Source organism: Bufo gargarizans, chromosome 1, assembly GCF_014858855.1.
Source record: "Bufo gargarizans isolate SCDJY-AF-19 chromosome 1, ASM1485885v1, whole genome shotgun sequence".
NCBI lineage: Eukaryota > Metazoa > Chordata > Amphibia > Anura > Bufonidae > Bufo > Bufo gargarizans.
In genome coordinates this window covers 278,132,278-278,144,688 of record NC_058080.1, presented here as the reverse complement: position 1 = coordinate 278,144,688, position 12,411 = coordinate 278,132,278, and the positions used below count along the sequence as shown (strand labels likewise).

At 42.4% G+C, this 12,411-nt stretch overlaps 1 protein-coding gene across 1 annotated transcript; it reads right to left on the bottom strand.

Annotated features, from left to right (window-relative positions):
- Positions 1 to 4,610: 4,610 nt before the first annotated feature.
- On the bottom strand, positions 4,611 to 5,567 carry LOC122926507 (olfactory receptor 52L1-like). The gene has a single exon (XM_044277893.1). The coding sequence runs from the start codon at positions 5,565 to 5,567 to the stop codon at positions 4,611 to 4,613; it is 957 nt and encodes a 318-aa protein (XP_044133828.1).
- Between the last annotated feature and the right edge of the window lie 6,844 nt (positions 5,568 to 12,411).

The window sequence follows — 12,411 nt, the reverse complement described above, 5'->3', positions numbered from 1 at the left end:
CCACAGCAGTAACGACAGATTTAGCTGGATATAAATTTGAAGCCTATTATTTAGGCGCTGGGTGACAGGTATACGTTTACGGACAGAATTAGACTGGGATATGGCCAAAAAATAACCACACTATTGATGGTTAAATGCACTTGGTGTGACAGCTTGACCAACCACACTACTGAGGGTTAAATGCACTTGGTGACGGGCGCAGCTTGCCCCTGATGTCGTATATGGCCAAAAAATAACCAGGCTATTGATGGTTAAATGCACTTGGTGTGACAGATTGACCCTGATGTAGGATTTAGCCAAAAAACAACCACACCATTGAGGGTTAAATGCACTTGTTGGCAGCTTGTGCTGGCACACCACAAGACACAAAATGGCCGCCGATCACCCCAGAAAAAAGTGACTGAAAAACGCTCTGGGCAGCCTAAAAACAGTGAGCAGTTGAGGATCAGCAGTTCAATCATCCACAGCTGCAGATCGATCACTGAATGAAGTCTTTTGGAGGAGTTAATCACTGCCTAATCTCGCCCTACTGTCGCAGCCGCAACCTCTCCCTACGCTAATCTGAGCAGAGTGACGGGCGGCGCTATGTGACTCCAGCTTAAATAGAGGCGGGGTCACATGCTGCTCTGGCCAATCACAGCCATGCCAATAGTAGGCATGGCTGTGACGGCCTCTTGGGGCAAGTAGTATGACGCTTGTTGATTGGCTGCTTTGCAACCTTTCAAAAAGCGCCAAGAAAGCGACGAACACCGAACCCGAACCCGGACAGTTCGGGTTCGCTCATCCCTAGTCGTTCCTCTTACTTCTAATCTGGGGCACTGTGTGTGCGCCGTGCAATGTACTGTGCAATCCCAATATGAGTGGTATGTTAAATAGTACTATTCCTATCAGTTTAATCCCTGTTACGTCCCATATCGGGACGTGTATGGAATAGATTTTAGGAACCGGGAGATGGAAAAAGATGCTTGGTTGGTCCTCCAACTTCCAATTTGGGGCACTACGCGTGCGCCGTGCAATGTACTGTGCAATCCCGATATGAGTGGTATGTTAAGTAGTACTATTCCTATCAGTTTAATCCCTGATACGTCCCCTATCAGGGGACGTGTATGGAATAGATTTTAGACAATCGCAAAGAGTTGTCAATAGTTGACACACTCATGACATAAATGTTATTCCTCTGTGCGTCAATCTTGGTGTAGTGATGACTGTGCTCGTGCGCACGTTTGGGAGATTGCAGGCGATGGCGGTTTTCAAAGCCTATGGTCGTGCTGAGGTAGTTCAGTGACAGTTAAGTGACCCAGAAAACAATGATTCTGCAGTGTGGGCCCATTGTTGGCCTAGTAGGCTTTAATGATCACCTTAGATGATCACAAAGAAAATTCATGTTTTTTCTATGCAAAATTATCCAGCCGATCGCTTTTGGTCTGTTCACAATGAAGCAACGACCTCATCATCTGGGGTGTGCCAACATTGCCATTGCCAACACACTCATAGAGGTGGTCGCTTCATTGTGATACGCAAGCCCCTTCACCACAACAAGGTAACGATCACAAAGGGGAATTGACACTTGTTTGTGCCTTTTTTTTGTTTTGTTTTTGCAGCCACAGTGCAGCACCAGAGGAACAAAAAATTAGGCATGTACACATGCCTGAAAAATTAGCTATTGTTGCAGGCGCTGCTGTAGCAGCAGCCGGAAAAATTGATGTTTTCCAGGCTGAAAGTGCCCTAAAACATTGTAGCTTGAACCCTAGTTGGTGGCGCAGAAGTCACACAAGTCATCCGGCATTCAGAGATAAAATACAGCAGCGTGTGGACAATTTTTAGCCCAAGGCAGCTCATCTCATCAGGCCTTTTTTAGTCAAATGTATCGCCCACTGTCGGCCCCTTCGGGATCCATGCGTCATTCATCTTAATAAAGGTGAGGTAATCTAGACTATTTTGACCTAGGCGACTTCTCTTCTCAGTGACAATACCTCCTGCTGCACTGAAGGTCCTTTCTGACAGGACACTTGAAGCGGGGCAGGCCAGAAGTTCTATCGCAAATTGGGATAGCTCAGGCCACAGGTCAAGCCTGCACACCCAGTAGTCAAGGGGTTCATCGCTCCTCAGAGTGTCGATATCTGCATTTAAGGCGAGGTAGTCTGCTACCTGTCGGTCGAGTCGTCCTCTAAAGGCTGGACCCCGAAGGGCTGTGGCGATGCGTAATTCGGTAACATTTCAGGTACTTTCTGCTTATACCGGGGGTCTAGTAGCGTGTACCTTCCACTGCGGTGTCCCAATAGCTACACATTTTTTGTAGCAGGACAGGTTCTGGGAGCTTGATTTATTTTCACTGCGCCAGTGGCTGCTCATGCGCGACACATGCAGACTTTTACGGCTATTTGATAAGATCACCAAACTGGTCAGTCACAGCCAGGGCGCCATCAGTGACATCGTACCTTACGCCTTCTTTCTGGAGCGTGCATTGCGTCGTGTCATTGATCAAGCTGTCGAGGAGCAGGAGCTGGAAGATGAGGAAGTCGCAATGCTGAATGAATTCCCAGGGGGGCTACTCCACCTGAGGCAAGTCAGCAGGAGTCTGGAGAGGAGTCAGGGAAGGATGGTGGCTGGGGGGAGGAGGAGCAAAAAGAGCAGGCTTTGAGGGGGACTTTAAACTTTTTGGGGATTCCTGGTGTTGTCCGTGGCTGGGGGGAGGAGACCGAGGACGACATTCTCCTGGGCGATGAGCAGGAGCCAGGGCGCTCCACCGCTCCAGTACAAACACAACATGGCTGACATGTTACCAGCGTCACAGAGGGCTAGCAGAATGCAGCATTTCCAGGCCTTGCTTCGAGAGATGCTGCATTCTGCTGTTGTGGGCACTGGCAGAGGAATTTCCACCCACAGCGAAACAGGTGCAGGTACCAATCCTACCACACCTGAAATAAGAGGGCGGTTTGAAGATGTGTTGGTCACTTCGGATATGAGATCATTCTTGCAGCCAATCCATCGACAGCCGCCCTCCGGATCCAGCCTCAGGGAACGCCTTGATCAACAGGTGTCCGACTACATCGGGTTAACGGCCGATGTGGACGCTCTGAGAAGCGAGGAATCCCTGGACTACTTGGTGTGCAGACTTGACCTTTGGCTAGAGCTGGCACAATTTGCCATGGAGCTCTTGGCTCTCCCCTCGCCGAGTGTCCGAGGACGTTCAGCGCAGCAGGGGGGATCGTGACCTATAAGTGCACTCGCCTAGCTCATGACAGTGTGGACTACCTCACATTTCTAAAAATGAATGAGTTTAGTGCTCTCATTAAGAGAAACTAAATAAGAGTATTGCAGGTTTGATACCTTTTAATGGCTAACAAAAATAGAAGTAATGATGTTACACAGCGAGCTTTCGAGACATCACCAGTCTCTTCATCAGGCGTACTACAAGAATATATGAAGAAACAGCAATATATATACAATAAGAACAGAGGCATGGGGGGGATGAATGGACATTTGAAAAAAAACAGAACAACATATTAAAGATCTTGAGAATGAGTCTTTAACTATCTTACAGATAAGGGGTGTAAAAGTTTTATGGTCTCTAAACTGATGTTATCTCAGATACCTGGTGCCCCGACTATGTCTATAGAAGACTCTTTATATCTTGTAGTGTGTCATATATCCTGGGGACAAATTCAGTCCAGTATTCAAAGTGTCAAGCAGTGTTATAAATTTGTATTCCCAAATTCTTCTAGCTTTTGGGGATTTGAAGTTACCTTTTAATATGAGAACTTTCATGTGTTCTACATTGTGTCCTGGGCTACAGAAATGCTTAGCCACAGGAAAGTGTAGCTTCTTCTCTTTAATTGTGTGGCGGTGGGACCTCATCCTTGCATTGAGGGGGTCTGGGAAGATTGTTTTTAGTCGTTCATTCTTACGTAGGACATGATGTAATTTTTTGGCAGTTTTCCTCAGTACCTCTAGTTGTGGGTTGTAGGTCACAACCAGAGGTATGCGCTGGTTCTGTTTCTTTTCATTGTATTGGAGAAGTTGACTTCTGGGAATCTTGGTGGCTCTTGTGATCTGATCTTCAATTGAAACAGGAGGATAGCCCTGGTGTAAAAATGTCCTTTTAAGTTATTTACAATATCTGAAAAGGACATTTTTGCACCAGGGCTATCCTCCTGCTTCAATTGAGGATCAGATCACAAGAGCCACCAAGATCCCCAGAAGTCAACTTCTCCAATACAATGAAAAGAAACAGAACCAGCGCATACCTCTGGTTGTGAAAAATGAAAGAGGCATGGATCTCCGAGGAATTCAACACCTGTGACGACAACGTGTAATTGAATTTCCTCATGCTCTCTGACCTTATAGCTCAGTTCTTATCTTAATGATAACAATGTGGCTTAAATAAGTGTTTATGACCTTTTTCCTCCAAAGGTCTACATAGCCTTTAAAGGCATCCCTTATTAGGCTGGCTCAGATGTCTGCAAGACCTTGGTGTTTCTGGGTATTATGGGCATGATACTCATGTTAAATGTGACCACGGCCTGGAGATCCAAAGCCATCTTTCTACCCATTTGGCATTGATTATTTCCAAAATCCCAGGAAAATAATGGGTGGTGAGGATCACGGCATTAGCTCATGAAGTGCAATCCTATGTTTATCTGGCAGAACACTTTCAGTATCCGAATTCTGATCTCTGTGGTCCTTAGACCATAAATCAGTGGATTGACCAGGGCAGGAATGAGTAGATAGATGGCAGACAGAAGATTGTGTGTATCTTGAGACACCGATCGAGACACCCTGTAGACAATGGATGATGACAGCCTGAAGAAGTAGACGATCAGGATGACCAGGATGTGTGTCCCACATGTGTGGAGGGACTTGTGTCTTGCAGCACCAGATATGGTCAGTGCTACACTCATGATGCTGCCGTACGAGGTACAGAGGAAGCTCATGTCAAATAGCATGGAGAAGACCCTCAGGCACAACCCCACCAGTTTATTTTTGGTGATGGTACCACAAGCCAAGCTTAGCAGTGCCATGTGCTCGCAAGCAAAATGGTGAATAATGTTTGAGTGGCAGAAGTCTACCCTGGAAGCAAGGTAGATGACAGGACATACAAAGGACACGCCACGTACTACTGCCACAATGGTCAGGAGGAACAAGTTGTGCTTGGTCATTATGTTAGAATAATGCAGTGGTTTACAGATCGCAATATATCGATCCAGGGCCATCATCAGCAGGATATTGCAGTCCATCATGATGATGAAGTAAATGAAGAACATTTGAGTCAAACATCCAACTAGCGAAATGTGATTCTGATAGGAGAGGAAACCGAGGAGCATCTTTGGAACTATGGTAGTTGTGCCACAGATGTTCACGGCACTCAACAAGGAGATGAGAACATACATAGGAGCATGCAGGGAGCTTTCCATCAACACCGTGTGGATGATGATGATGTTGGCGACCAAGATCACAACATAGATGAGAAAAAATGGGATGAACAAGAGGTGTTGAGATTCATAGAAGCTGGGAAATCCCAACAGGATGAATTCCTGATGAGAGTAATGGACCATAGAGATGTTCATAGCATCAGCCACCGCAGTCAGGGCGTTCAGAAGAACCAATCACCTGTCAGGAGAAGAGACATAAGTCCTATATCAGGTTTTAGTTCTGGATAACACAAGATCCTTTAATTGTCTATTGCTGAAAGTGAGTTTCAGTTGTTTTTACATCAAATTGTGATTTGCTCATCTGGCTCAGTGGTTAGGACTGGTTCCTTGCAGCGTTAGAGTTCTAGGCTCAAATCCAACCAAGAACAACATCTGCATGGAGTTTGTATGTTTTTCCTCTGTTTACTCCTGTTTTCTCCCACACTTTAAAGACATACATTGTGAGATCCACTGGAGGCACCAAGTGAAGATATTGGGGTCATTTATGAAATCAGATTAGTCAATTTTGTGGTGTAAAAAAGCCACAAGTCATGGAAATTGCCAACTGCCAAAATTTTGCGACATTTCGTGATCCTTGCTACTTTTCACAGTGGTCTATGATTAAGAATTAAAAGTGAGATTGGACCTGGATTATTCCTTATTTACTATGTGCTGCTTTTGGTGCCAGTTTACAAAGCAAAGCCAGACTTAAACCTGTCGTTAAAAGCAACCTTACGTGATAAGTGACCCCCAATGTCTGCACAGCGCTGCTGAAGGTTCGCACCATTGAAGTAAATAAAATAAATACATTTGGTGATTTTTTTTTTGTCACCTCAAAAGATAAGTAGACTCTTTCTGACTGAAAGGGTCAATTTCCACCTGCAAGAGGCTTCTTATTTGTAAAGGCCCCGATACACATTAGTGTATTGTCGGCCAAACCGTCAGAGAAAGGTGGGTTCAGCCGACTGTTTAATGGGGAGCTCCCGACTCTCCCCCAACAGATGATGTCGAAGAGAGAAGGATCAGGAGAAGTGAATGTTCTGATCCTTTTCTTCTCTTGGGACATAAGCCACCGCCAGAAGCATCCTGCAGAGGCTTTCTCTTCTGTCCCACATTTAGCTGAGCCAAATGTGCGAATGTGCGGGGAGACGGGAGGAATTCGGCTGAAGGATCATTCGCTGACATCTATTGAATGTTTCCCTTTGCGTATTTCTGCCCCTGTGTACTAGGAGAAAAGATGGAAATTTTAATTTACTCAAACTAATAATTTACTAATTAATTAGAGACCCCAGGATACGCAGCCCCTCACACCATTTGCTTTTTTCTGTTCTGTCTGGACTTGTACAGATGATTTGCTTTGCTTGTGGTTATCTTGTCATGTTTCTGTTTTTTATTATTTATGCTAGACCGCCTCAAATATGCCATTATTGTGTTAAAGTGAAATAATAAAAAAAGTGTACATATTAGGTATTGTCGCGTCCGTAACAACATGCTCGATAACAATATCACATGACCTAACCCCTCAGATGAACACCGTAAAAAGTAAAAAATAAAAACAGTGCCCAAAAAAATGTTTTCCTTACATCACAAAAAGTGCAACACCAAGCGATCAAAAAGGCATATGCCCCCGAAAATAGAACCAATCAAACCATCAACTCATTCCGCGTAAAATGATACCCTTTTTAAGACAATCGCCCAAAAAATAAAAAAGCTATGGCTCTCAGACTATGGAGACACTAAAACATCATTTTTTTTTGTTTCAAAAACGCTATTATTGTGTAAAACTTGAATAAATAAGAAAAAGTAGACATATTAGGTATCGCCACTTCGGTAACGATCTGCTCTATAAAACGGTCACATGACCTAACCCCTCAGATGAACGCTGTAAAAATAAATAAATAAAAACTGTTCCAAAACAGCCAATTTTTTGGTCATAAAGTGTAATAATGAATGATCAAAAAATCCTATGTACCCAAAAATGGTACCAATAAAAACCTCAACTCTTTCTGCAAAAAATTAGCCTCTGCACAAGACGATCTGCAAAAAATAAAAATAAATATGGCGTTCAGAAAATGGACACACAAAAACATAATTTCTTTTTCAAAAATGCTTTATTATTTAAAACTGAAACAAACAAACAAACAAAGTAGACATATTTGATATCACTGCGTCCATAACAACCTGCTCTATAAAAATAGCACATGATCTACCCTGTCAGATAAATCTTGTAAAATAAAAAAAATAACAAAACGGTGCCAAAACAGCAATTTTTTGGTTACCTTGCCTCACAAAAAACTTAATATAGAGCAATTAAAAATCATATGTACCCAAAATAGTACCAATAAATCTGGCACCTTATCCCCCAGTTTCCAAAATAGGGTCACTTTTTGGGAGTTTCTACTGTAAGGGTGCATCAGGGGGGCTTTAAATGGGACATGGCATCTAAAAACCAGTCCAGCAAAATCTGCCTTCCAAAAACCATGCGGCGCTCCTTTTCTTCTGCGCCCTGCCGTGTGCCCTTACATCAGTTTACAACCACATGTGGGGTGTTTCTGTAAACCGCAGAATCAGGGTAATAAATATTGAGTTTTGTTTGGCTGTTAACCCTCAGAAATTTTGAAATGTATTCTCCATTTTCCTTTAATTCTTGTGGAACACCTAAAGAGTTAACAAAGTTTGTAAAATCAGTTTTGAGTAACTTGAGGGGTGTAGTTTCTACAATGGGGTCGTTTATGGGGGTATCCACTATGTAAGCCCCACAAAGTGACTTCAGATCTGAAATGGTCCTTAAAAAGTGGGTTTTAGAAATTTTCTTAAAAATTTTAAGACTTGCTTCTAAACTTCTAAGCCTTTTAACGTCCTAAAAAAATAAAATGACATTTCCAAAATGATGCCAACATAAAGTAGACATATGGGGAATGTTAAGTAATAAATGTTTTATGAGTAATCACTTTCTGTTTTTAAAGCAGAGAAATTGAAATGTAGAAAATTGTGAATTTTTCTAACTTTTTGGTAAATTTGGGATTTTTTTTATAAATAAAGATGAAATATATTGACTCAAATGTATGACTATCATGAAGTACAACGTGTCACGAGAAAACTGTCTCAGAATGGCTTAGATAAATAAAAGTGTTCCAAAGCTATTACCATATAAAGTGACGCATGTCAGATTTATAACATTTGACCTGGACACTGGGGCATCAATGACCCTTGGTCATGAAAGAGTTAATAAATATATTTATTAATGATCTTGTAGAAGGTATATATACTACAGAGGACAGTATACTGTCTATATATATATATATACTACAGAAGACAGTATAGTGTATATACACTACAGAGGACAGTATACTGTCTATATATATATATACTACAGAAGACAGTATAGTGTATATACACTACAGAGGACAGTATACTGTATATATATATATATATATATATATATATACAGTGGCGGAAATAATTATTTGACCCCTCACTGATTTTGTAAGTTTGTCCAATGACAAAGAAATGAAAAGTCTCAGAACAGTATCATTTCAATGGTAGGTTTATTGTAACAGTGGCAGATAGCACATCAAAAGGAAAATCGAAAAAATAACTTTAAATAAAAGATAGCAACTGATTTGCATTTCATTGAGTGAAATAAGTATTTGAACCCCTACCAACCATTAAGAGTTCTGGCTCCCACAGAGTGGTTAGACACTTCTACTCAATTAGTCACCCTCATTAAGGACACCTGTCTTAACTAGTCACCTGTATAAAAGACACCTGTCCACAGAATCAATCAATCAAGCAGACTCCAAACTCTCCAACATGGGAAAGACCAAAGAGCTGTCCAAGGATGTCAGAGACAAAATTGTAGACCTGCACAAGGCTGGAATGGGCTACAAAACCATTAGCAAGAAGCTGGGAGAGAAGGTGACAACTGTTGGTGCGATTGTTCGAAAATGGAAGGAGCACAAAATGACCATCAATCGACCTCGCTCTGGGGCTCCACGCAAGATCTCACCTCGTGGGGTGTCAATGGTTCTGAGAAAGGTGAAAAAGCATCCTAGAACTACACGGGAGGAGTTAGTTAATGACCTCAAATTAGCAGGGACCACAGTCACCAAGAAAACCATTGGAAACACATTACACCGCAATGGATTAAAATCCTGCAGGGCTCGCAAGGTCCCCCTGCTCAGGAAGGCACATGTGCAGGCCCGTCTGAAGTTTGCCAATGAACACCTGAATGATTCAGAGAGTGACTGGGAGAAGGTGCTGTGGTCTGATGAGACCAAAATAGAGCTCTTTGGCATTAACTCAACTCGCTGTGTTTGGAGGAAGAAAAATGCTGCCTATGACCCCCAAAACACCGTCCCCACCGTCAAGCATGGGGGTGGAAACATTTTGCTTTGGGGGTGTTTTTCTGCTAAGGGCACAGGACAACTTATTCGCATAAACGGGAAAATGGACGGAGCCATGTATCGTGAAATCCTTGTCATTGGACAAACTTACAAAATCAGTGAGGGGTCAAATAATTATTTCCCCCACTGTATATATATATACTACAGAGGACAGTATACTGTATATATATATATATATATATATATACAGGGAGTGCAGAATTATTAGGCAAGTTGTATTTTTGAGGATTAATTTTATTATTGAACAACAACCATGTTCTCAATGAACCCAAAAAACTCATTAATATCAAAGCTGAATATTTTTGGAAGTAGTTTTTAGTTTGTTTTTAGTTTTAGCTATTTTAGGGGGATATCTGTGTGTGCAGGTGACTATTACTGTGCATAATTATTAGGCAACTTAACAAAAAACAAATATATACCCATTTCAATTATTTATTTTTACCAGTGAAACCAATATAACATCTCAACATTCACAAATATACATTTCTGACATTCAAAAACAAAACAAAAACAAATCAGTGACCAATATAGCCACCTTTCTTTGCAAGGACACTCAAAAGCCTGCCATCCATGGATTCTGTCAGTGTTTTGATCTGTTCACCATCAACATTGCGTGCAGCAGCAACCACAGCCTCCCAGACACTGTTCAGAGAGGTGGACTGTTTTCCCTCCTTGTAAATCTCACATTTGATGATGGACCACAGGTTCTCAATGGGGTTCAGATCAGGTGAACAAGGAGGCCATGTCATTAGATTTTCTTCTTTTATACCCTTTCTTGCCAGCCACGTTGTGGAGTACTTGGACGCGTGTGATGGAGCATTGTCCTGCATGAAAATCATGTTTTTCTTACCTTGCAGACTTCTTCCTGTACCACTGCTTGAAGAAGGTGTCTTCCAGAAACTGGCAGTAGGACTGGGAGTTGAGCTTGACTCCATCCTCAACCCAAAAAGGCCCCACAAGCTCATCTTTGATGATACCAGCCCAAACCAGTACTCCACCTCCACCTTGCTGGCGTCTGAGTCGGACTGGAGCTCTCTGCCCTTTACCAATCCAGCCATCTGGCCCATCAAGACTCACTCTCATTTCATCAGTCCATAAAACCTTAGAAAAATCAGTCTTGAGATATTTCTTGGCCCAGTCTTGACGTTTCAGCTTGTGTGTCTTGTTCAGTGGTGGTCGTCTTTCAGCCTTTCTTACCTTGGCCATGTCTCTGAGTATTGCACACCTTGTGCTTTTTGGCATTCCAGTGATGTTGCAGCTCTGAAATATGGCCAAACTGGTGGCAAGTGGCATCTTGGCAGCTGCACGCTTGACTTTTCTCAGTTCATGGGCAGTTATTTTGCGCCTTGGTTTTTCCACACGCTTCTTGCGACCCTGTTGACTATTTTGAATGAAATGCTTGATTGTTCGATGATCACGCTTCAGAAGCTTTGCAATTTTAAGAGTGCTGCATCCCTCTGCAAGATATCTCACTATTTTTGCCTTTTCTGAGCCTGTCAAGTCCTTCTTTTGACCCATTTTGCCAAAGGAAAGGAAGTTGCCTAATAATTATGCACACCTGATATAGGGTGTTGATGTCATTAGACCACACCCCTTCTCATTACAGAGATGCACATCACCTAATATGCTTAATTGGTAGTAGGCTTTCGAGCCTATACAGCTTGGAGTAAGACAACATGCATAAAGAGGATGATGTGGTTGTGAGAGACGTGTATCTGGTTTGAAACATTATTCTGTAGTACACATTTTTGTCCACAAGATGGCCGAAAGCCAGATGTTTGAGCCATGTGTGCATTCTTTTGTTTAAGGTAAATAAGGTTGGGGGAAGAGGGGATTACATTACAGTTTTCAAATATACCTATGAACACAGTTGTAGTTGCTGAAACCACTCCTATCAGGTTAAGGAGCCAATAGTCTCCTCTTAAGGAACACCCCTTTTGTGATGTCATGTCTGCTATTTAAGTCAATGTAATGTGAATAAAGGGGCGCGTCTCTTCTACCATGGCTGAGGGAAGAGAGAAGATGCTTTCATGAAACCACCTAGTGTGTCTGGTCTCATTATAAGCAGTATGGTATACACATACTTATACTTCTAATTGATTTGGCACCACACAAAGAAGAAGGAAAGCGCATGAATTGCGCTGACAAATTTGGCGCCCAACGTGGGGCAGACAGCTTGCTTAACTTCCGATTCAAACACCAGGAGAGGACTTGCGCAAAACCATCAGACGAGGCATAAACTGCAGTAAAGGTAAGAAGCTTTTATTCTTACAACCTCCTCTGAGTCTTTTGCCCAGGTGTTTTCTCAAGAGTTGAATTGGTGTTATCGCGATATAAGGGTTCAAATTATAGCTGATCTGTCCGTTAGAAAGAACCTGTTGAAATATTCCTTCTTTGTGTGGTGGAACATACTGAAACTAAACGGAAGTTGTTAGACAGCTGAGTCGGATATCCTGTGACGTAGAATTGGATCCCAGCCCAGATTCTGACGAGAATCTGGAGGAAAGGGTTAACACCAATTGTCATAGGCAATTGGAAGTTATTAAGTTGGTAATTAGTAATGCATCTGCAGACTGTGAAGATAATAAAGTGTG

Excerpts from the sequence above, each read along its gene's own strand:
- LOC122926507 (XM_044277893.1), bottom strand. The coding sequence starts at position 5,567 with ATGAACATCTCTATGGTCCATTACTCTCATCAGGAATTCATCCTGTTG.